This window comes from Poromitra crassiceps, assembly GCF_964638095.1.
Source record: "Poromitra crassiceps genome assembly, chromosome: 22".
NCBI lineage: Eukaryota > Metazoa > Chordata > Actinopteri > Beryciformes > Melamphaidae > Poromitra > Poromitra crassiceps.
The window spans coordinates 7069831-7094965 of record NC_139647.1 but is presented as its reverse complement, the minus strand read 5'-3'; the positions used below and the strand labels follow the sequence as shown (position 1 = coordinate 7094965).

The 25135-nt window shown below is 39.9% G+C and overlaps 1 protein-coding gene across 1 annotated transcript in view; it reads left to right on the top strand.

Moving 5' to 3' along the window:
- The window catches only part of adgrb3 (adhesion G protein-coupled receptor B3), a gene marked incomplete at both ends in the record, with an annotated part of 218598 nt that overhangs the window by 90483 nt on the left and 102980 nt on the right, over positions 1–25135 (top strand). The window contains 5 exons of the mRNA XM_083658277.1: positions 1742–1903; positions 9053–9217; positions 12182–12346; positions 21529–21693; positions 23157–23258. Coding sequence (XP_083514403.1) covers positions 1742–1903; positions 9053–9217; positions 12182–12346; positions 21529–21693; positions 23157–23258 — 759 coding nt within the window. The remainder of the gene's footprint in view (positions 1–1741; positions 1904–9052; positions 9218–12181; positions 12347–21528; positions 21694–23156; positions 23259–25135) is intronic.

Here is a 25135-nt window from a genome sequence, read left to right as displayed (position 1 = left end):
ACCAGCTTATACTGTATATTTCCCGCATCCAACATGGCACAACATAGGGACCCTTAATTGAATAACTGAAAAAATAAAAAAATAAAATAAAAATAAAAAATATACACACACACACACACACACACACACACACACACACACACACACACACACACACACACACACACACACACACACACACACACATATTTACATATAGGAAAATAAATATACTATTTGAGCCACATTTGTACACATGAAATGGCTGTGATCTGCTGAATAAAATCAGTGAACTTTTTCCTTTCCCTACGCCCCTGGGAGTAAACAGTTCAAAAATGCAGTTCAAAAAACCCTTCACTGTTGTCAAGGAAACAGACACTTTTAGTTGCTGCAGTGCAAGGGATCCATACCTCAGACCTCTGTGTGAACTAACACCCATTAAAATTCCATTTTATTTTCTCGGTTAGATGTTTTTCTCGCATGTCACCATGTTCTTATGAATTTCATTTATTTGTGGTGATTTACTTTGTTTTAATGGGTTTTTATTGAAATGCATGAATTATTTTTACAGATGAAATTAAGCAGTGAGATATAGCGCTATTGTCTACTGTTCATTTTTATAATCATAGCTATGCCTTTTCTGTGATCTTTGAGTAAATATGACACTAAAGCTTTGAAACCAGCTTCATATCCCTTCTATGTTATGAAGAGCATTATTAACTCCTGAACACTCTCTTTGATTGCAGGCTCAAAACACTTGATTTTGCTGCATGTACACTAAATCAAATCAAAGATCACATAAAGGTTGAATAGAGTGACAAAGTTGCGCCCTCTTCCTGGTTAGGCATATGAACCAAGGGATTTCACTCGCCATTCTTTTTTCCATCGGCATTTTGTAAAATGCTTATACAAATAGTTTTACTTTGTCAAACTAAGCGATTCAGCTATATTTAGAATCAGGAGAGACCATAGAACATTTCACTCGGACCAAAACTTAAAAAAAAAACGCTGGGATCTTTTTTAACCCGTTGGTCTGAGTTACAGTAAATGTTATCGTCTCTCCTGATTCTAAATATGCAATCGGTTTGACTACGTAAATCTATTCTATAAGCATTTTACAAAATCTCGATGGAAAAATGAATGGCGGATGAAATCCCTTGGTTCATAAGCCTAACCCGGAAGAGGGCGTGGCTTTGGCACTCTATAGAGCTCAACAGTGACCGCCCACTTTTTCTCAGCGCCCCGTTCCAGCAGAGAATTCCCCATTCATTTTCTCCAGAGATGCTTTGAAAAATCCTTCTAAAAAGAGTTTTAACCCTGGAACCAAGCCAACCAGCCACCTACCATAAAACATTTCACTCGGAGCAAAGACAAAAAACGATATATATTTTTCATCCCTTCCTCCTTTTTTATTTTTTATTTTTGCTCCAAGTGAAATGCTTTATGTTCACTCACGATTTAGTAGCTGTTTGGCGTGGTTCCAGGCTTAAAACTCTTTATAGAAAGATTTTTCAAAACATCTATGCAGAAAATAAATTGGGAATTCTCTGATGGAACGGGAGCTGAGAAAAGTGGGGCCGTCACTGTTGAGCTGCATAGTGTGTGAACTACCGCCCCCCCTCTAACGTGACTCATGTTGCCCCCCCCCCCCTCCTTACTTAACCCCGCCCCTCCTTGCCTTGTCCCACCCTGCCCCGCCCCCAGGGCTTCCTTATAGGACCATATTGCTGCCTTTAACTAGTGTCACCCTTCTCCCACACAGGTGAATCAGGTGCAGAGGAGTGGTCCCAGTGGAGCTCGTGCTCTGTAACATGCGCCTCAGGGTCGCAGGTGCGAACAAGAACATGTGTCTCACCGTACGGAACGCACTGCACCGGCCCTTTAAGAGAATCAAGGGTTTGCAATAACACTGCCCCTTGTCCAGGTAGTGTTAGCCGCAGATTCTTCAATATTACTGTCTTTCTCATTTTTTGTTGTTTTGTGTTGTGTTGTTGTGTTTTAACAAACTTCAAAATGTCCATGTAATCATGTATTGTTATTATTACTATTATTATTATGCATTTTTTTTTTCTTTGTTTGATGTTATTTTTGTGAATGTGATTTTTCATAATCACTTTTGTGTTTCCCATTTCATATAACTGTAAGTCAATTCATCCGCATTTAAGAGGTTGAAATACGTGGTTGTGCATGGCGCTTGGGGAGCAGTAGTGATTTTCTTGAAGGTCAGCTGTGCATTTTAAAATAGCTTGACAGTGTTTCTCCAAACATGCTGCAAGGCAGGTATGAGATGAGTCATTGGTAGGCAGGTACTGTATGTTAGATGAATCATCCGTAAGCAGGTATGTCAACCCATCATGGCATGTTAGGTGAGTTAGGTGAGTTAGGTGAGTTAGATAAGTCATTGGTAGGCAGGTATCAACATGTTAGACGAGTCATTCATAGCAGAGACTTTTCAATATAGAGACACTTCAACTTCCAGTCACTTCCTGTATCTGTGCCATGTTTCGCCACTGCCACGCCCACTTAGAAGACTAGCACCAGGTCCTGAGTCTATTGGAGTCAATGGGAGAAAAATTAAATTGGTTCAAGCGCTGTCTTTGTCTCAGCAACACAGATTTGGCACAAAAAAAAATCTCGTCGATAAATCTCCCGAGTTGTTCAAAGAGCAACAGAAATAGCGGATGTGATAGATCAAATTATCCCTCAAATAAGTCGTCAAACGAGTGTTATTTATTGTGACAAGCAACTTTTTTTTAACGAGGAAATGCGCCGGCTGCAACACTCAGTCACGTTCTAGACCGGACCTTGCACCCATAATTATCTTACATTCAAAAATAAGGTGGATATTGAAAAGTTTGGCTAGTTCAACAGGTCCTCGTTCCCAGTGTCTCGAAATAGGCCGATTTGTCCCGCCCCCTCGTCGCCATGCCGATGTGAACGGCTACTTTTCACGTCGTATCCGGATGCGCACGTTCCTCCAGCACAGACCACCGGCTGCTGCTCGGAGCTCGGCTCTCTGTCTGCTTTATTTGGCTAGGCTGGGTGCAAATCGCAGCTTGCGGCTACTACGGCAGCTACCGGCCCGCTTCGGCCCGGGAGCGTTGCGTGCGAGCCACGGTTTCGAACCGGCGGGTTAAGTTTTTACGCAAGCGCAACAACTTGGTTGGGTTTAGGCAAGTAAAACAACAACGTGAGGTTTTAGGTTTCGGGATTCGAACCAGGTCTCTCGTGACGAGAAACGCTACAAGTCGGGGATGCTATGGTCCGACAGTCCTTTGTCGGCGTATTCACGACGCGAACGGGTAACGTACACTTTTGTGTTGGCAATGATGCCGAGGGGACGTGACAAATCGGCACATTTTGACGTTCTGGGAGTGAGAAGCGGATTGGCTTATAGAGTCAGTTATCAACATTCACACGTGACTTTCCTGACTGGTGGTGCACTGCAATATGTTTGTGTTTTACAGCATCTGACAGCACATGTTAACGTTCTCTCAATGTGTTTGAATCTCTGATCTATTAAGCCAAGTGCTTCAGATAGCATCGCAGCGTAATGCATCAGCCTTATCCCCATGGCTGATCAAAAAGCATCCTCTGACATTCATATTAAAATGTGGCGTGAGTAAGTAAGTGAGTAAGTAAGTGAGTAAGTAAGTGAGTAAGTGAGTAAATGGGGGGTTGACAGTTTTCGAAAGGGTCAGCATTTTACTGCGCTTGAGCAGCTTATTAGCTAAGAAGGGAATGGGTCATTTCAGAGAACAATTTCCCCAAAATCCGTCTTAGAGTGACTGTCTTCTTCTCTGCCCATCAGGAGAACACTATTTTAAATACCTTATTGCTCAAGAGAGAAAAAATAAACATTCAAGGTATATTCGTTCATTTGAATGGAGAATAATGATTAATTTAGGAACGGAATTTACAGAGCTGCCCAAATAAATTCATTACTCCCCTTGATTTATCCGAATGCGTGCAGGCGTGTTCATCGGAGGCTAATTGTGGATGTAGAACTTCGACTGACTTTTTAATAATGTGAAAACCCTAATCACCAAATAACTGGGCCATAAAACTGTGGGAACACTGTAAATCAATTCAGTTATGAGCTCATTGATGCAGATTGTGTTCAACCTTTTGTTTCATTTTCAGTTAACATGAAAATTCCACTGAAATCGACTTTTCTCCTGTTTCTTTTAATATGCTAATTTTAATTTTAATATGCTAAAGAGTTTTTTTAGACATCAAAATGCAGTTCTGCAATGTCATTCAATTCCATTGCATCAGATGCTTCACATACGAGAGTTTTAATGGAGTCCCAAATTCACGCCCTCTTCCGCGTTAAGCATACAAATCAAGGGATTTCATCCGGCATTCATTTTTCCATCTACATTTCGTAAAATGCTCATAAAAATATTTTCACTTGGTCAAACCAAGCGATTCAGCTATATTCAGAATCAGGAGAGACCATATATGATTCCACTTGGGCCAAAGATAAAAAAAATATTTTTTATTTTTGGTCCAAGTGAAATCTTACTCCTGATTCTAAATATAGCTGAATCGCTTGGTTTGACGAAGTAAAACAATTTTTTATAAGCATTTCACACGATGTAGATGGGAAAATGAATGAATGAATTACAGTAGCTAACAGGGGCAAGTGCCACATGGTAAAACGATGCTGCCTGTCTATCACTATATCACAATATTCCCAACGGTGGATGGAGCCTGCATGTGAAGGTGGAAGGATACGTCCAAAACAGGGAATGCTGACATTAGAGGCAAAGAAGTGTCACTGCCAAGCTAAGAGGAACAAACCCCACCTCACAGTAGGGAAGGGCATCGAAACCCGGGAAGACCGGACCCGATAACAAATTTCTCAAAACCAGAAAATCTGGAAGTTCCACACCTATCGATACTGCTGCTATCCAGATAGCAGGTCCTACAACATAACGTTATGTCTTGAGATGAGAGTCATGTTATTTCAAATCACAGTTTTTTTATTCAATTGAATTGCCTGCCAACCACCGTCAAACTAAACGAGGAAGAATTCAATTGCCTCCCTCGTTCGCTTCATTTCTCTTTTGGAGAATCAATTGGTTGCTTGCAGGTGCAAAGCGGTATATGTTATTTATTTTCTTTATCAAAGCAATGTCAGTTCTGTTAAGAATTTATTGGCGTTTCTACCAAATCATCGAAAAGTATCGATAGTGGCATCGATAAAGACTTGGGATCATTAAGCAGTCTCGAAAAGGGTATCAATATTAATAGAAAAGCAATGATCCCCCACCCAGCCCCACAGTCATCTTCACTGTTAACAACAACTGGCGTCATCTGTGAACAATGGCTCCCGCACTGTGCAGGGTCAGATCAGGGTTAGAAATCCTGTCCCGCAGCATGATGCACCTGACTTTTAGAGCACTTACATTTACTGCCTAAAAATGGTAACACACCATTATAAAAAAAGAAATAATGCAAAAAACAAAAAAATCAATCATCAAATAAAAGGCAAATGAAAAAAAATGAAAAAAAGACAAAATTTGCAATAAATCTTTTATATTTAATCAATAATGATAATAATAATAATTAACATTCATGCCTTTAATTGACAGCAATCTAATCTAAAAAATCTCTCAGAGGTAGTAATGTTGTTGTTTTTTCCACTGAAGGATTCTGGGAAGTTATGAAACTGATGTAAAGTAATGAAACGACCGCAGAATCATTGAGCTTTCTTCTTGCCGTTTCAAGAGCAAAATAGAAGCGCGTTGTCAAGACAATCATTTAATTTTCCTTCCTGATGATAACGGGACTTTATTGCACAGACCAGCAGTCATTTAATAAGCACGGTCTGGCTTTGCTGGATAGCAGTTTTTATGTGCTCTTTATTTGAGAAACTATATGGAGCTACAATTCTGAAGGCGATTCTGATCGTGTACCAGAATCTTAAGATGTGCGGAGAACACATCCTTCTGCTACACTGGACTTTAACTGAACAGTGCTTGAGAGACATTTGTGCTTGTCCAAAGAAAGAACTTTGAAGCTTGTGGACTATTGATCGTTCTCTCACCTAAACAGCACGATATGGGGGAAGCTATTGTTATCGTTTTGAATACTGGACAGTTGTCTAATGAACAGTCTAAATACAATCTAGGACATGCGTGAATGAATATAGCTTCTGGCTAAGCCTTTTGGAAGTCCCTACTGTCTGACCATTCCGTGTTTCATCTGCATATAGCTTTGTTGCTATTGTGTTTGTTTTCTTTAGGGCTGTTTTGTATGTGTGCTGCAGCGTAGACAGACACTGTGAGTAGGCCTGTATGTATGTGTATGTGTGCTGCAGCGTAGACAGACACTGTGAGTAGGCCTGTATGTATGTGTATGTGTGCTCCAGCATAGTAGACAGACACTGTGAGTAGGCCTGTATGTGTATGTGTGCTGCAGCGTAGACAGACACTGTGAGTAGGCCTGTATGTATGTGTATGTGTGCTCCAGCATAGTAGACAGACACTGTGAGTAGGCCTGTATGTATGTGTATGTGTGCTCCAGCGTAGTAGACAGACACTGTGAGTAGGCCTGTATGTATGTGTATGTGTGCTCCAGCATAGTAGACAGACACTGTGAGTAGGCCTGTATGTGTATGTGTGCTCCAGCATAGTAGACAGACACTGTGAGTAGGCCTGTATGTGTATGTGTGCTCCAGCATAGTAGACAGACACTGTGAGTAGGCCTGTATGTATGTGTATGTGTGCTCCAGCATAGTAGACAGACACTGTGAGTAGGCCTGTATGTGTATGTGTGCTGCAGCGTAGACAGACACTGTGAGTAGGCCTGTATGTATGTGTATGTGTGCTCCAGCATAGTAGACAGACACTGTGAGTAGGCCTGTATGTATGTGTATGTGTGCTCCAGCGTAGTAGACAGACACTGTGAGTAGGCCTGTATGTATGTGTATGTGTGCTCCAGCATAGTAGACAGACACTGTGAGTAGGCCTGTATGTGTATGTGTGCTCCAGCATAGTAGACAGACACTGTGAGTAGGCCTGTATGTGTATGTGTGCTCCAGCGTAGACAGACACTGTGAGTAGGCCTGTATGTGTATGTGTGCTCCAGCGTAGACAGACACTGTGAGTAGGCCTGTATGTATGTGTATGTGTGCTCCAGCGTAGACAGACACTGTGAGTAGGCCTGTATGTAATGTATGTGTATGTGTGCTCCAGCGTAGACAGACACTGTGAGTAGGCCTGTATGTGTATGTGTGCTCCAGCGTAGACAGACACTGTGAGTAGGCCTGTATGTGTATGTGTGCTCCAGCGTAGACAGACACTGTGAGTAGGCCTGTATGTGTATGTGTGCTGCAGCGTAGACAGACACTGTGAGTCTGAGTAGGCCTGTATGTAATGTATGTGTATGTGTGCTGCAGCGTAGACAGACACTGTGAGTAGGCCTGTATGTATGTGTATGTGTGCTCCAGCGTAGACAGACACTGTGAGTAGGCCTGTATGTAATGTATGTGTATGTGTGCTCCAGCGTAGACAGACACTGTGAGTAGGCCTGTATGTGTATGTGTGCTCCAGCGTAGACAGACACTGTGAGTAGGCCTGTATGTGTATGTGTGCTCCAGCGTAGACAGACACTGTGAGTAGGCCTGTATGTGTATGTGTGCTGCAGCGTAGACAGACACTGAGTAGGCCTGTATGTAATGTATGTGTATGTGTGCTGCAGCGTAGACAGACACTGTGAGTAGGCCTGTATGTATGTGTATGTGTGCTCCAGCGTAGACAGACACTGTGAGTAGGCCTGTATGTGTATGTATGTGTGCTGCAGCGTAGACAGACACTGTGAGTAGGCCTGTATGTATGTGTATGTGTGCTCCAGCATAGACAGACACTGTGAGTAGGCCTGTATGTGTATGTGTGCTGCAGCGTAGACAGACACTGTGAGTAGGCCTGTATGTATGTGTATTTGTGCTCCAGCATAGTAGACAGACACTGTGAGTAGGCCTGTATGTATGTGTATGTGTGCTGCAGTGTAGACAGACACTGTGAGTAGGCCTGTATGTGTATGTGTGCTGCAGCGTAGACAGACACTGTGAGTAGGCCTGTATGTATGTGTATGTGTGCTCCAGCATAGTAGACAGACACTGTGAGTAGGCCTGTATGTATGTGTATGTGTGCTGCAGCGTAGACAGACACTGTGAGTAGGCCTGTATGTATGTGTATGTGTGCTCCAGCGTAGACAGACACTGTGAGTAGGCCTGTATGTATGTGTATGTGTGCTGCAGCGTAGACAGACACTGTGAGTAGGCCTGTATGTGTATGTGTGCTGCAGCGTAGACAGACACTGTGAGTAGGCCTGTATGTGTATTTGTGCTCCAGCATAGTAGACATACACTGTGAGTAGGCCTGTATGTATGTGTATGTGTGCTGCAGCGTAGACAGACACTGTGAGTAGGCCTGTATGTATGTGTATGTGTGCTCCAGCGTAGACAGACACTGTGAGTAGGCCTGTATGTATGTGTATGTGTGCTGCAGCGTAGACAGACACTGTGAGTAGGCCTGTATGTATGTGTATGTGTGCTCCAGCGTAGACAGACACTGTGAGTAGGCCTGTATGTATGTGTATGTGTGCTCCAGCATAGTAGACAGACACTGTGAGTAGGCCTGTATGTATGTGTATGTGTGCTGCAGCGTAGACAGACACTGTGAGTAGGCCTGTATGTATGTGTATGTGTGCTGCAGCGTAGACAGACACTGTGAGTAGGCCTGTATGTGTGCTCCAGCATAGTAGACAGACACTGTGAGTAGGCCTGTATGTATGTTTATGTGTGCTGCAGCGTAGACAGACACTGTGAGTAGGCCTGTATGTATGTGTATGTGTGCTCCAGCGTAGACAGACACTGTGAGTAGGCCTGTATGTATGTGTATGTGTGCTCCAGCGTAGACAGACACTGTGAGTAGGCCTGTATGTATGTTTATGTGGGCTGAAGCGTAGACAGACACTGTGAGTAGGCCTGTATGTATGTTTATGTGTGCTGCAGCGTAGACAGACACTGTGAGTAGGCCTGACGCCTGTGCTTTGTCCGCAGTACACGGTGTGTGGGAGGAGTGGTCACCCTGGAGCCTGTGCTCCTTCACATGTGGCCGAGGTCACCGCACGCGGACTAGAATGTGTGCCCCTCCGCAGCACGGGGGCCGCGCCTGCGACGGCCCCGAGACTCAGAGCAAACTTTGCAACATTGCTTTATGCCCCGGTATGTATCATCATCTGCTATTCAATTATACTGTTCAGAACAAACAAAACGCAATTAAGGGGGTTTTCACATCTCGTCCCTTTTTAAACGAACCAAACTGGGTCCTCTTAAAGTGGGCCAAAAAGTGGACCGACAGACAACGGACTCGACAAACAGAATCCAGGAGGTCTTGCTTGATGTCAGTCCCCGGGTCTCGATGCAGACCACCCTGGAATAAAACTAAGGCACGCCGTCTTCAAGTAGAAATATATATTGAATTAGTCATCGAGCACAAGGCAAATAGACAGACCAATGCATATCGACCTGCTACTGTAGGTCTTCATCAGGGTCAGAAAACTGACTCCGTTCTTTTTGCGTTCACATTGTCAGTCCATTTGAAAGAGGACTCCGTTCTCTTTCTGGTCCACTTCAGCTCTGATGGGGCCTCGGTCCTCTTTTCTTTCCTTTACTGCATTGGATTAAATTATGAGTAGGTTTCACTTGGAACAAGATGGCTGCTGTTATACTTGTCTTGTAGCCTACTATATTCAGTGGTGGAAATGGGGGGGGGACACAACATTGAGAGGGAACAGCGTTCCTCCTCAGGTCCCCCTTAAAAAAATCATCTGGGGGGGGTATGGACCGCATCCGGGGCCCAACACCCTACCTAGGGTTCCCACAGTAAAAGCTGGCCATTTCCACCACTGACTATTGTATGTATTGGATAAAAGAAACACACATCTTTAAAAACCTTGTTGTACTTTATTGCTACATTAAAGCAACATACGTATGTTAAGCTCTGTTAACAGCAGACTTGCCTTAGTTCAACATTAGGCCTATCAGTATGTTAAGTTCTGTTAGCAGCAGACTTGCCTTAGTTCAACATTAGGACTATTAGTATGTTAAGTTCTGTTAACAGCAGACTTGCCTTAGTTCAACATTAGGACTATTAGTATGTTAAGTTCTGTTAACAGCAGACTTGCCTTAGTTCAACATTAGGACTATTAGTATGTTAAGTTCTGTTGGCAGCAGACTTGCCTTAGTTCAACATTAGGACTATTAGTATGTTAAGTTCTGTTAACAGCAGACTTGCCTTAGTTGAACATTAGGACTATTAGTATGTTAAGTTCTGTTAACAGCAGACTTGCCTTAGTTCAACATTAGGACTATTAGTATGTTAAGTTCTGTTAACAGCAGACTTGCCTTAGTTCAACATTAGGACTATTAGTATGTTAAGTTCTGTTGGCAGCAGACTTGCCTTAGTTCAACATTAGGACTATTAGTATGTTAAGTTCTGTTAGCAGCAGACTTGCCTTAGTTCAACATTAGGACTATTAGTATGTTAAGTTCTGTTAACAGCAGACTTGCCTTAGTTCAACATTAGGACTATTAGTATGTTAAGTTCTGTTAGCAGCAGACTTGCCTTAGTTCAACATTAGGACTATTAGTATGTTAAGTTCTGTTAGCAGCAGACTTGCCTTAGTTCAACATTAGGACTATTAGTATGTTAAGTTCTGTTAGCAGCAGACTTGCCTTAGTTCAACATTAGGACTATTAGTATGTTAAGTTCTGTTAACAGCAGACTTGCCTTAGTTCAACATTAGGCCTATTAGTATGTTAAGTTCTGTTGGCAGCAGACTTGCCTTAGTTCTACATTAGGCCTATTAGTATGTTAAGTTCTGTTAGCAGCAGACTTGCCTTACCTCAACATTAGGCCTATTAGTATATTGAGTTGAATTACCAGCAGACTTGCCTTACCTCAACGTTAGGCCTATCAGTAAACAGCAAATACGCACATACATGTAGGCATACGAGGTTGAACTCAGGTGATACACTGAAAATGTTAGGACCAAAGAGCCAAAAATTAGATAAGTGAACCTGGAGCGCTTTGTGTTCACACTGCACAGGTGAAGCGAACCACAACGGGGACTTGGAAGTGAACCGGACTCAGACCACCTCCCGAGGAGGTCTGAGTTGGGTTCACTTCAGAGGGGTCTGAGTTATTTTGGAGCGTTCACATATGCACCAAAAATGCTAAGAGGTCTGAGTTCACTTGGAGGGCTGAAAGGGACCAAGTGTGAAAACGCGCTAATACTTTCCCCCGAAGGGACGATTGCGAGAGGGATATGGAAGGTATGAAGGTGATCAAAAACCAAACTCATCTCAGATGATCACTTCTAGAGAGTGGTAGCAGCATACAGTAGCTAACGTGCACTTATATGATCATTTGACCAATATTGCAAAGGTGAGTAAAAAAGTGAATTAAAGCAATATTTGCTGCTCATACAATAATGCGGTTTAGAAACCCTGTGGAGAGTCAATATTCTGACGTCGAAATTATTTACCCGCAATTGCCTGTGAATGGTAAGCAGATTATAGTGATTATGGAGCAAATGTTAGCTTTGCTGTGGTACGTGACACTGAAAACCATTCAGTCCTACATGCTTTTCCCCTGCCTATCTGTTGATGCAGAATGCAAATAAGAAATATTTTACGTATTCTTAGTAAATGTAATTTTTGTTGCCATTGACACATAAGGCATTCTTAATAGTGCTTTGTGTCTGTAATGTATACAGCTGCATACTGTACAATATGTAATGACATTATTTCCATTAGTTGGGTTCTTTTACAGCAAGATATTAGATCAAAAGAAGAAAGGGCGATAACGGAGAAAAAAAAACGTTTGATCTCATGTTTTCCGGTGCTATTGGCTATTAAGAAAATGTCACCTCTATGATTCCCCCCCCCCCCCTGTAACATCCCTGTAATCCAAGCCTAACGTTAAACCTGATGAAGATCTATGGAGGCTGCATGTGTGCAATGTCTGTCCTGTATTTTATGAAGAATATCTGTTTTAGTAGCTCCAAACCAGAGAGAGAATAGTGATCTGAATATCTCCCCCCCCCCCCCATCCCCTCATCTCTGCCTGTCCTCTTTTCCCCTTCACTCGGGACATGCTTGTGGGGTTCTGGTTGGGTGCGTCAGTGGACGGACAGTGGCAGGAGTGGAGCTCTTGGAGCGATTGCTCGGTGACCTGTGCCAATGGCACACAGCAGAGGACCAGGCAGTGCTCAGCGGCCGCCCATGGGGGATCTGAGTGTCGCGGTCACTGGGCAGAAAGCAGAGAGTGCTATAATCCTGACTGCACAGGTAAAATCCTCAGCCTCTTGATTCCACCGATTCCTTTGATGTCTAAATTCTAAATGAGGATTTGAAATAGGCAGCAAACGAGACAAGAAAGCAAGAGCCTGCCCGGTATACAGTGCCAAAGTCATGCCCCCTTCCGCGTTAGGCATATGAACCAAGAGATTTCCCGCCATTCATTTTTCCATAGATACGTAAAAAAAAAAATGGTTTTACCATAGGTCAAACTAAGCGATTGAGCTATATTTATAATCAGCATCAGGCACATACAGGAACATTTCACTCGGACCAAAAATAAAAATAAAAGCGTGGTTTGGATATCTTTTTTTGTCCCAGTGAAATGTTCTATGTTCTTTCCTGATTCTACTGTAATTATAGATTAATTGCTTGGTTTGACAAAGTAAAACTATTTTTTAAGCATTTTTACAAAATGTGTCAAATTGATCACAGAATATCCCTTGGTTCATATGCCTAACCCGGAAGAGGGCGTGACTTAGGCACTCTATTGTCATCGTCATTATTACGATCATCACAAAGCATCATTACCAGCGACTTCAGTTTCAACGTGGAATTTGAATCCATGAATCACTGCGTTACCCTGCTTCCTCCTGTTTCAACTCATTCGTTCCCTGAAGATCTGTGGAGTAACAATCAAGAATAACGTTAAAGACTGTGCGTTAAACACATTCAAGACCGTGCTCTGTCATTGGAATTGTAAAATCCAGTTGGATTTATGCCATTCACATTATTATTCAGGGCTCACTGTCTGTCATGTATGACAGGCTGTGAGATGTGGCTTAGTGGGCCCCATCAGGCTTTGTCTTGTCTGATCGTGTGAAGACCTCGAACACTCTCACAATCTCCTGATGCAATTTTCACTGTAGCAAAGTAACACAGCCGGGATTTCTTATTTTCTGAATCTGCACTACACTTTTATTATGGGTAGCAAATAGGGCTGAGCAATATATAGATATTGTATTAATATCGTGATACGAGACTAGATATCGTCTTAGATTTTGGATATCATAATATCATGATATGGCATAAGTGTTCTTTATTTGCCTTTACCCACTTAGTCATTATATCCACATTACTGATGATTATTTATCAAAAATCTCGTGTAAATATTTTGTGAAAGCAACAATAGTCATCTCTACAATATGGTCGCAATATCGATATAGAGCTATTTGGTCAAAAATATTGTGACTGTTGTTTGTGTCCATATCGCCCAGCCCTAGTAGCAAACAGATTTGAGTATATTCTGTAACCAGCCAGCCATCCATCCTTGTGCTCCTCTGGCCACTAAAACCTTTATAAAGAATGGTACTGTAAATACTTAGTTTCAATTTGTGCACATGCTAATGAATGAGGAGCTGCTGCTAGCATAACATAACATAACATAACATAACATAGCATAGCATAGCATAACATAACATAACATAGCATAGCATAACATAGCATAACATAACATAACATAGCATAACATAACATAGCATAACATAACATAGCATAGCATAGCATAACATAACATAGCATAACATAACATAACATAGCATAACATAACATAACATAGCATAACATAACATAGCATAGCATAGCATAACATAACATAACATAGCATAACATAGCATAGCATAACATAGCATAACATAGCATAACATAACATAGCATAGCATAACATAACATAGCATAACATAACATAACATAACATAACATAGCATAACATAACATAGCATAACATAACATAGCATAGCATAGCATAACATAACATAACATAGCATAACATAGCATAGCATAACATAGCATAACATAACATAGCATAGCATAGCATAACATAACATAGCATAACATAGCATAACATAGCATAGCATAACATAGCATAACATAACATAGCATAGCATAGCATAACATAACATAGCATAACATAACATAGCATAACATAACATAACATAGCATAACATAGCATAGCATAACATAGCATAACATAACATAGCATAGCATAGCATAACATAACATAGCATAACATAACATAACATAGCATAACATAACATAGCATAACATAACATAGCATAGCATAGCATAACATAGCATAACATAACATAACATAGCATAACATAACATAGCATAACATAGCATAGCATAACATAACATAGCATAACATAACATAGCATAGCATAACATAGCATAACATAACATAGCATAGCATAACATAGCATAACATAACATAACATAGCATAGCATAGCATAACATAGCATAACATAACATAGCATAGCATAACATAGCATAACATAACATAACATAGCATAGCATAACATAGCATAGCATAACATAGCATAACATAGCATAGCATAACATAGCATAGCATAACATAACATAGCATAACATAGCATAGCATAACATAGCATAACATAACATAGCATAGCATAGCATAACATAACATAGCATAACATAACATAACATAGCATAACATAACATAGCATAACATAACATAGCATAGCATAGCATAACATAGCATAACATAACATAACATAACATAACATAACATAGCATAACATAACATAACATAGCATAGCATAACATAGCATAGCATAACATAACATAGCATAACATAACATAGCATAGCATAGCATAACATAGCATAGCATAACATAGCATAGCATAACATAACATAGCATAACATAACATAGCATAGCATAGCATAACATAACATAGCATAGCATAGCATAGCATAACATAACATAGCATAACATAACATAGCATAGCATAGCATAACATAACATAGCATAGCATAACATAACATAACATAGCATAGCATAGCATAGCATAACATAACATAGCATAACATAACATAGCATAGCATAGCATAGCATAACATAGCATAGCATAACATAGCATAACATAACATAACATAGCATAACATAACATAGCATAGCATAGCATAACATAACATAGCATAGCATAACATAGCATAGCATAACATAACATAGCATAACATAACATAGCATAGCATAGCATAACATAGCATAGCATAACATAACATAACATAACATAACATAACATAGCATAACATAACATAGCATAGCATAACATAGCATATCATAGCATAGCATAGCATAACATAGCATAACATAACATAGCATAACATAACATAGCATAGCATAACATAGCATAACATAACATAGCATAACATAACATAACATAGCATAACATAACATAACATAACATAGCATAACATAACATAGCATAACATAACATAGCATAGCATAGCATAACATAACATAACATAGCATAACATAGCATAGCATAACATAGCATAACATAACATAGCATAGCATAGCATAGCATAGCATAACATAACATAGCATAGCATAGCATAGCATAGCATAACATAGCATAACATAACATAGCATAGCATAGCATAGCATAGCATAACATAACATAACATAGCATAACATAGCATAGCATAACATAGCATAACATAGCATAGCATAGCATAGCATAGCATAGCATAACATAACATAGCATAACATAACATAGCATAACATAACATAACATAGCATAACATAGCATAGCATAACATAGCATAACATAACATAGCATAACATAACATAACATAGCATAACATAACATAGCATAACATAACATAGCATAGCATAGCATAACATAGCATAACATAACATAACATAACATAACATAGCATAACATAACATAGCATAGCATAGCATAACATAACATAGCATAACATAACATAACATAGCATAACATAACATAGCATAACATAACATAGCATAGCATAGCATAACATAGCATAACATAACATAACATAACATAACATAACATAGCATAACATAACATAACATAGCATAGCATAACATAGCATAACATAACATAACATAGCATAACATAACATAGCATAACATAGCATAGCATAACATAACATAGCATAACATAACATAGCATAGCATAACATAACATAGCATAACATAACATAACATAGCATAACATAACATAGCATAACATAACATAACATAGCATAACATAACATAACATAGCATAACATAACATAGCATAACATAGCATAGCATAACATAACATAGCATAACATAACATAGCATAGCATAACATAACATAGCATAACATAACATAGCATAACATAACATAACATAGCATAACATAACATAGCATAACATAACATAACATAGCATAACATAACATAGCATAACATAGCATAGCATAACATAACATAGCATAACATAACATAGCATAGCATAACATAGCATAACATAACATAACATAACATAACATAACATAGCATAACATAACATAACATAGCATAGCATAACATAGCATAGCATAACATAACATAGCATAACATAACATAGCATAGCATAGCATAACATAGCATAGCATAGCATAGCATAGCATAGCATAACATAACATAGCATAACATAGCATAGCATAGCATAACATAACATAGCATAGCATAGCATAGCATAACATAACATAGCATAACATAACATAGCATAGCATAGCATAACATAACATAGCATAGCATAACATAACATAACATAGCATAGCATAGCATAGCATAACATAACATAGCATAACATAACATAGCATAGCATAGCATAGCATAACATAGCATAGCATAACATAGCATAACATAACATAGCATAGCATAACATAACATAGCATAGCATAGCATAACATAACATAGCATAGCATAACATAGCATAGCATAACATAACATAGCATAACATAACATAGCATAGCATAGCATAACATAGCATAGCATAACATAACATAACATAACATAACATAACATAGCATAACATAACATAGCATAGCATAACATAGCATAGCATAACATAGCATAGCATAACATAGCATAACATAACATAGCATAACATAACATAGCATAGCATAGCATAGCATAACATAGCATAGCATAACATAACATAACATAGCATAACATAACATAACATAACATAGCATAACATAACATAGCATAACATAACATAGCATAGCATAGCATAACATAACATAACATAGCATAACATAGCATAACATAACATAGCATAGCATAGCATAGCATAGCATAACATAACATAGCATAGCATAGCATAGCATAGCATAACATAGCATAACATAACATAGCATAGCATAGCATAGCATAGCATAACATAACATAACATAGCATAACATAGCATAGCATAACATAGCATAACATAACATAGCATAGCATAGCATAGCATAGCATAACATAACATAGCATAACATAACATAGCATAACATAACATAACATAGCATAACATAGCATAGCATAACATAGCATAACATAACATAGCATAGCATAGCATAACATAACATAGCATAACATAACATAACATAGCATAACATAACATAGCATAACATAACATAGCATAGCATAGCATAACATAGCATAGCATAGCATAACATAGCATAACATAGCATAGCATAACATAACATAGCATAACATAACATAGCATAGCATAACATAGCATAACATAGCATAGCATAACATAACATAGCATAGCATAACATAGCATAACATAACATAGCATAGCATAGCATAACATAACATAGCATAACATAACATAACATAACATAGCATAACATAACATAGCATAACATAACATAGCATAACATAACATAGCATAACATAACATAACATAACATAACATAGCATAACATAACATAGCATAGCATAACATAGCATAACATAGCATAACATAACATAGCATAACATAACATAGCATAACATAACATAGCATAGCATAGCATAACATAGCATAGCATAACATAACATAGCATAACATAGCATAGCATAGCATAACATAGCATAGCATAACATAACATAGCATAACATAACATAGCATAACATAGCATAGCATAACATAACATAGCATAACATAACATAGCATAGCATAACATAGCATAACATAACATAGCATAGCATAACATAACATAGCATAACATAGCATAACATAACATAGCATAGCATAACATAGCATAACATAACATAACATAACATAACATAGCATAACATAACATAGCATAGCATAACATAGCATAACATAGCATAACATAACATAGCATAACATAACATAGCATAACATAACATAGCATAGCATAGCATAACATAGCATAGCATAACATAACATAGCATAACATAGCATAGCATAGCATAACATAGCATAGCATAACATAACATAGCATAACATAACATAGCATAACATAGCATAGCATAACATAACATAGCATAACATAACATAGCATAGCATAACATAGCATAACATAACATAGCATAGCATAACATAACATAGCATAACATAGCATAACATAACATAACATAGCATAGCATAGCATAACATAGCATAACATAACATAGCATAGCATAACATAGCATAACATAACATAACATAGCATAGCATAGCATAACATAGCATAACATAGCATAGCATAACATAGCATAGCATAGCATAGCATAACATAACATAGCATAACATAGCATAGCATAACATAACATAACAAATCACCTGCCACAGAGTTAGGATGACGGATTGCATGGATTAATTTTGCATTGTGTAACCGAAAATTAGTACGTCATGTCAGAATTGCTGTGATTACAGTACCACTTCAAGTGAGAAACTGTACTCAGTAAGGCAATCGGCATCCACACACACACAAAAAACAGAATAAACAGAAAATATAATTTATTATGATCACACAAAATGCATGTGCACGATATTGCACAAATATAATATGGTTCTAAATCCGTTTCAAAATTGCTATAATTTTTCCAGGACTGCTGGCGTATTGAGCTCATGGAAACACATGGGGATAAAATGTAACAAAGGAAAAAGCTGCTCTGATTTGAAGCAGAAGTTTAAGTATCTACTGGGATTTGATGAATGTCTTACTGGTTTAAGCTAACAGGTCACAGCGTTTTTCTCGGTCCAGTTGGAAGCGCGCGCTGACAGAGGTTAGCTGTAGGACAGGAGATTGCTCTGTACATGTGAAGGAGGGGTAAGTGGAGGTTAAAATGAGAGTGGAGTGTGTGTTTCCTGCTTACGGGCTGCTGTACTGTACCTTTCCTTCAGACAAGGGCATGTGATTTACTACATTGCTTAAGGGGAGCATCTGTTTTTTGTCTAATGCACAATTTTACAGTGTTCATTAAAAGGGCATAAAGCATGCCGGTGGTTTTGGAAACTTCAGCATAAATGTGGTTTAATATTGGCAAAGTGAGAGAATAATCTGCAGCCACAGGCCCACAGAACAGCTTCTTAGTCATAAAGAGACACCCTCCTGATTATGGCAAGTATTCCTTTGTTGAAACGTGTTTGTTTCATCTCCTGGCACCCTGAAACATTACAGGAAATCAGGGCTGTAGTGCAGAGTATTATACAGGTATATGCAGGTATATTATACAGGTATATGCAGGTATATTATACAGGTATATGCAGGTATATGCAGGTATATGCAGGTATATGCAGGTATATACAGGTATATGCAGGTATATACAAGATATGCAGGTATATACAGGTATATGCACGTATATACAGGTATATACAGGGTATATGCAGGTATATTATACAGGTATATGCATGTATATACAGGTATATGCAGGTATATACAGGTATATACAGGATATATGCAGGTATATGCAGGTATATTATACAGGTATATGCAGGTATATTATGCAGGTATATACAGGTATATTATGCAGGTATATGCATGTATATTATGCAGGTATATACAGGTATATGCAGGTATATTATGCAGGTATATGCAGGTATATGCAGGTATATTATGCAGGTATAAACAGGTATATGCAGGTATATTATGCAGGTATATGCATGTATATTATGCAGGTATATACAGGTATATGCAGGTATATTATGCAGGTATATGCATGTATATTATGCAGGTATATACAGGTATATTATGCAGGTATATGCATGTATATTATGCAGGTATATGCAGGTATATGCAGGTATATTATGCAGGTATATACAGGTATATGCAGGTATATTATGCAGGTATATGCAGGTATAATACAGGGTATACGTACTTGTTTTACAGTCGGCATTGAGTATCCCCACTTCTAAATCCCCTCTGTTGTGCAGGGCAAGGAGAGTGAAGGAATATGTAGCAAGCTATTATTGTTTAACTGTATTTTCTATATCTATGGACTGTGATAAACTGTGACTAAATATTATATCTTTAACTAAATAATTAGCAGCGATGCAGCCGATCAGATTATCTTTAAGTTCAACTGAATATAGCCATTTAAAAAGTGTCCTATAGACAGCCATCTCTCCTGTAACTCCTGAATACATGCACTGATCTGATGAACAGAGCCACATGGAGGCAGGAGTGACAGATCAGAGGTGACAGACCAGCAGAGTTCAGCTTGAACTTAATCAAGCTAAAATAAGTGTATTCCTGCTTTTGCTAAAGATGTTGTCGATGCCATCAACGTGATGCCCATCTCCTAACTGGCATCCTTGTGATAAGAGTAGAGATCTCTTGAAGAACTCTTTATCCACAGTATCTGACAATACGCTGATTTCCACATCTCGGTGCTGTACATGTAGCTATACTCCCAACATAATTACTAACTGCATCCCTGGATAGCAGAAGGAGCAAGCGGTGTGGAAAATGCCGTGCTATCTTAAAGGTCACCCTAACATTTATTCCGAGGCTGAATGGCAGGAGAGAATTATCTGCCTAATGATGTTTGTACCCCCGCGAGGGGCGATGTGGATTGGCCCCCGGTCCAGCCGTCTGTCTCACACAATATCTCATTGGCTACTCATTGGTTTTGACAAAACTCCTGAGAGTTCCCGTGTCACTGCTGTGTTACGGCATTTTCAAAATAACACCCGAGGGTCCTCAGGAGGGCAGTGCAACGCTTGCATCTCACACACCACCGATGTGATTTGAGCAAAACTCTCAGCGCTGCGTTCCAGTCACTGAAAAGGACACAGTTTGGCTCAAGGGGGAACCACACAGTTAGAGCTCCAAGCAAGGTGACATATTTATTACCCAGGCAGGGGCTTCGTCAGACAGTACGACATGTTTACTGTGCCTGTACTTCCTTGTGTGTCTTCACTGATATCTATTTGTTTACTGCCTTGTTGTATCTGCTTGTTTTCAGCCAATGGCCAGTGGAATCCTTGGGGCCCGTGGAGTGGCTGCTCTAAGTCATGTGACGGCGGCTGGCAGAGGCGCGTCCGCGTGTGCCAGGGGGCGGCGGCGACCGGGCAGCAGTGTGATGGCACGGGGGAAGAAGTCCGCAAGTGCAGTGACCAACGGTGCCCAGGTAACCCCAAAGGAGAGTTACACTGGGAGGTTTAAAGTCCCTGGAAACCAAAATCCACAAAAACCTTCTAACTATTAAATTTAGGGTCTTATGTGAGTAATTGTGTGCCTCAGAAAGTAAGTTGACATTACTTTCAACCCTAACCCCAAAAATCGACACTTTCCTACAAGGTCTGGATTTCCATTTCCTCATTGAAGAGAGCGGTGCGCGCGATGCTAAAATGCATGATCTTATCACGTCATAAGATTTAATCGAATCACACACTGACACACACAGTAGCGCTGTGCACTCGCAGCGCAGAGGTCTCTTCCTCTCTGTCTGTGCTATGCATCGAGCAACGCGCGAACACACACACACACTGAATCTCTCTTTCCTTCTCTCTCTCTCTCTCCTCTCTCTCTCTCTCTCCATTAACGGAGAGAGAGGTCTCCTCTGAGCAGGTCTCCTCCAGCAGGTCTCCTCCAGCAGGTCTGCTCCAAGAGAGAGAGAGAGAGGAGACCTGCTGCAGACGGGACACGCCCACACAGTCCGCGGGAGAAAATACACTCTAAAATCTAATTGATTCTCATGACTTTTGCCATGACTGTCAAACCTAAATTTATATACTTTGCGACGTTTATCATCGTTCAAATTTGGCTGGTGGCTTATTAACATAGGTTCCTGTGATGTGATGAACTCAAAATGCTAAATAATAAAAAATATATTTCTGGTTTCCAGGGACTTTAAACCAGGTAACCCAAAGGAGAGTTACACTGGGAGGTTTAAACCACGTAACCCAAAGGAGAGTTATGCTGGGAGGTTTTTGATTAATAATTTGTGTGATATGGGTTTTCCACAAAAAAGGTGCACATAATGCGTGAAAGCTGGGACTAAAGTACCTGTTTTGAAAATGTAAGGAGTAGAAAGTACAGAGATTTGTGTTAAAATGTAGGGAGCAAAAGTAAAACATTAAAAAATACAGTAAAGTACAGATACCTGAAAATCCTAGGTACAGTAACAAAGTATTTGTACTTGGTTACTTCCCTTCTCTGGTGTAGGAAGATAGTTATCTAAGTGAAATGGCGTTTCTGTGGGAGGATAATCATCTCATAAGCTATAAGCCACCAGTTAAAGCAGAACGTGAAGGGGAATTGCAGCTGGAGTCATCCCAATTGTCTTCTATCTTCTTGTCCTTAAGGCAAATATTAATGTCTTTTACGTCTCTGAAGTGATGGGCTTAGTGTGAAAAAAGACACATTAAAACAACTTTTTAAAATGGTGCCACGCCTGAGCTCACGTCAGTGTCTGTGATCTGAGCTCACGTCAGTGTGTGTGATCGAAGCAGAGTCACATTTTCATGTGATGACAGGCTCCTATTCGCAAACATGCACATCCATCTATCTAACATGAAGAAATGGTTGCATCATATTGGAAATGCTGGAGGGGAAAAAGTGTCTGAACGTTTGAACCTCTTTGCTCCTTAGCACCCTATGAGATCTGTCCTGAGGACTATGCAGTGTCAATGGTGTGGAGACGGACACCTTCAGGGGAACTGGCCTTCAACAGATGTCCCCCCAATGCCACCGGTAAGGACATGTCTTCTCATATTATTTTTCTATCTGGAGTCGTCTGACACACTCAGTCTGTACATTGAGAGGCATGTAGTACTGTCGACCAATTTGGACATGTGCTCAAATTATTAATGCTGCTCCTCCTACCTCACGCCTTTCTGTGAGCCTTCCTGTTGGCTTCAGGAAAGGAAAGGAAAGGAAAGGAGAGGAAAGGAAAGGAAAGGAAAGGAAAGGAAAGGAAAGGAAAGGAAAGGAAAGGAAAGGAAAGGAGAGGAGAGGAGAGGAGAGGAAAGGAAAGGAAAGGAAAGGATAACCAGTTTATGGTCGGGCTAGACATGTTCTTATTAGTTTTTTTATGCCCGTCCAAATCAGAGAAATGTTCCAACAAGTGCAATTAGCATTTCTAAAATTGATGCACTGTCCCATAGTCAATAGTCAATTGCTATTATGCAATTTCAGTCAAGTGGCATGGAATCAGAATAATGTCTCATTATGCAGACTCATATGTCTCATAGGAATATGGCAGTTGAGTGACGTCACACCCGAGCTGACCACATTCCATTTAAACAGTTGAGAAACCAGTCAGGTTTTAGCTCTAGCCAGGCTAGCCATTGTTAGCAATAACAGTTGCTAACAACACATTTGGTGGTATTTTGTGCATACAAACACTGCAGTAACATGTCCACACAGATAGAAGTTAGGCAGTACTGTGCGTATGACTGATTTCACGAGACACAAATAAGACAGAAGTGCTCAACAGTATTTCGTATGATTTTAGCTACTGTTGGAGCTGCCATCTTGGATTTTTGAGGTTGGGGCTGGCAAGGCTGGCCCGAGTTTGGCGGAGAAAATCCGAGGGCAAGTGACGAAGTGACGTTCTGACCTTTGAACTGTGAAATCCCCAAGTACTCAAAGACGCTTTACATAAACATAAACAGATACAGATAATACAAATATAAATACAAAATGCAAAAGTTCAAGATAAAAAGTGAAAGAGATAGTAGAGATATGAATTTCATTTCTGGGGAGGCAGTGAGACTCAGGTGTTGTAGGCATTTCTGGGGAGGCAGTGGGAGTCAGGTGTTGTAGGCTTTTTTGAAAAGTTGGGTTTTGAGTTGTTTATGGAATGAAGGGAGTGAGTCTGAGTTTCGGATGTTTGAAGGGATGGCAAAGACTCTGTCCCCCAGGGGGCGCTGCTTGGTCCTGGTGATGGGGGTCAGGAGGTTGGCATCAGCTGATCTGAGGTGGCGAGTGGGAGAGTGGCGATGGAGAAGGTCTGTGAGGTATGGGCGGGGGGTGTGTGGACCAGGGGGGAGGGTGTGACTGTGAGACCGTCGATGACGATGCTGAGTGGAGGGAGGAGTGATTTGGTGCTGATGATGGCATGGGGCTATACAGGACATCTGGCAGTAGACGGACTGCGCTCCGATTAGGGAGAATAAAACCACTACGATGTTTTTAAGGCTATGAAATGGTTAACTGGCAAGCTAGATACGGTACTGTAGCAGTCATACAATATTCACAGACGGCTTACCTGTGGCAATTTTACGGACAGTAAGGTTTAGTAGCATGACATTAACTTTCTGGCTGATAGCCTACTGTTCCATGTGGGTGCTATACTGTAGGCTTTTTCCTGTCTGGCGTGATAAATTAACATTTCCACCGACTAAAGATCTCATTTACACCTTCAAGAGCCAAATTCAGGCCAGTGTTTCAGAGCGCGACGCTTCACTCCTCCACAGTAGACCTTGACACCATCAGACTCAATCAAGCGTGGAAGTAATTAATAAAAATAAAAAGTTGTATTTTTGTGAAACCTTAACTGTATTTCTTTCTTAGCGGCCATTTCCTCCACAATCGCCATCCTCCGCCCCTTGTGTGTTGAAACATAA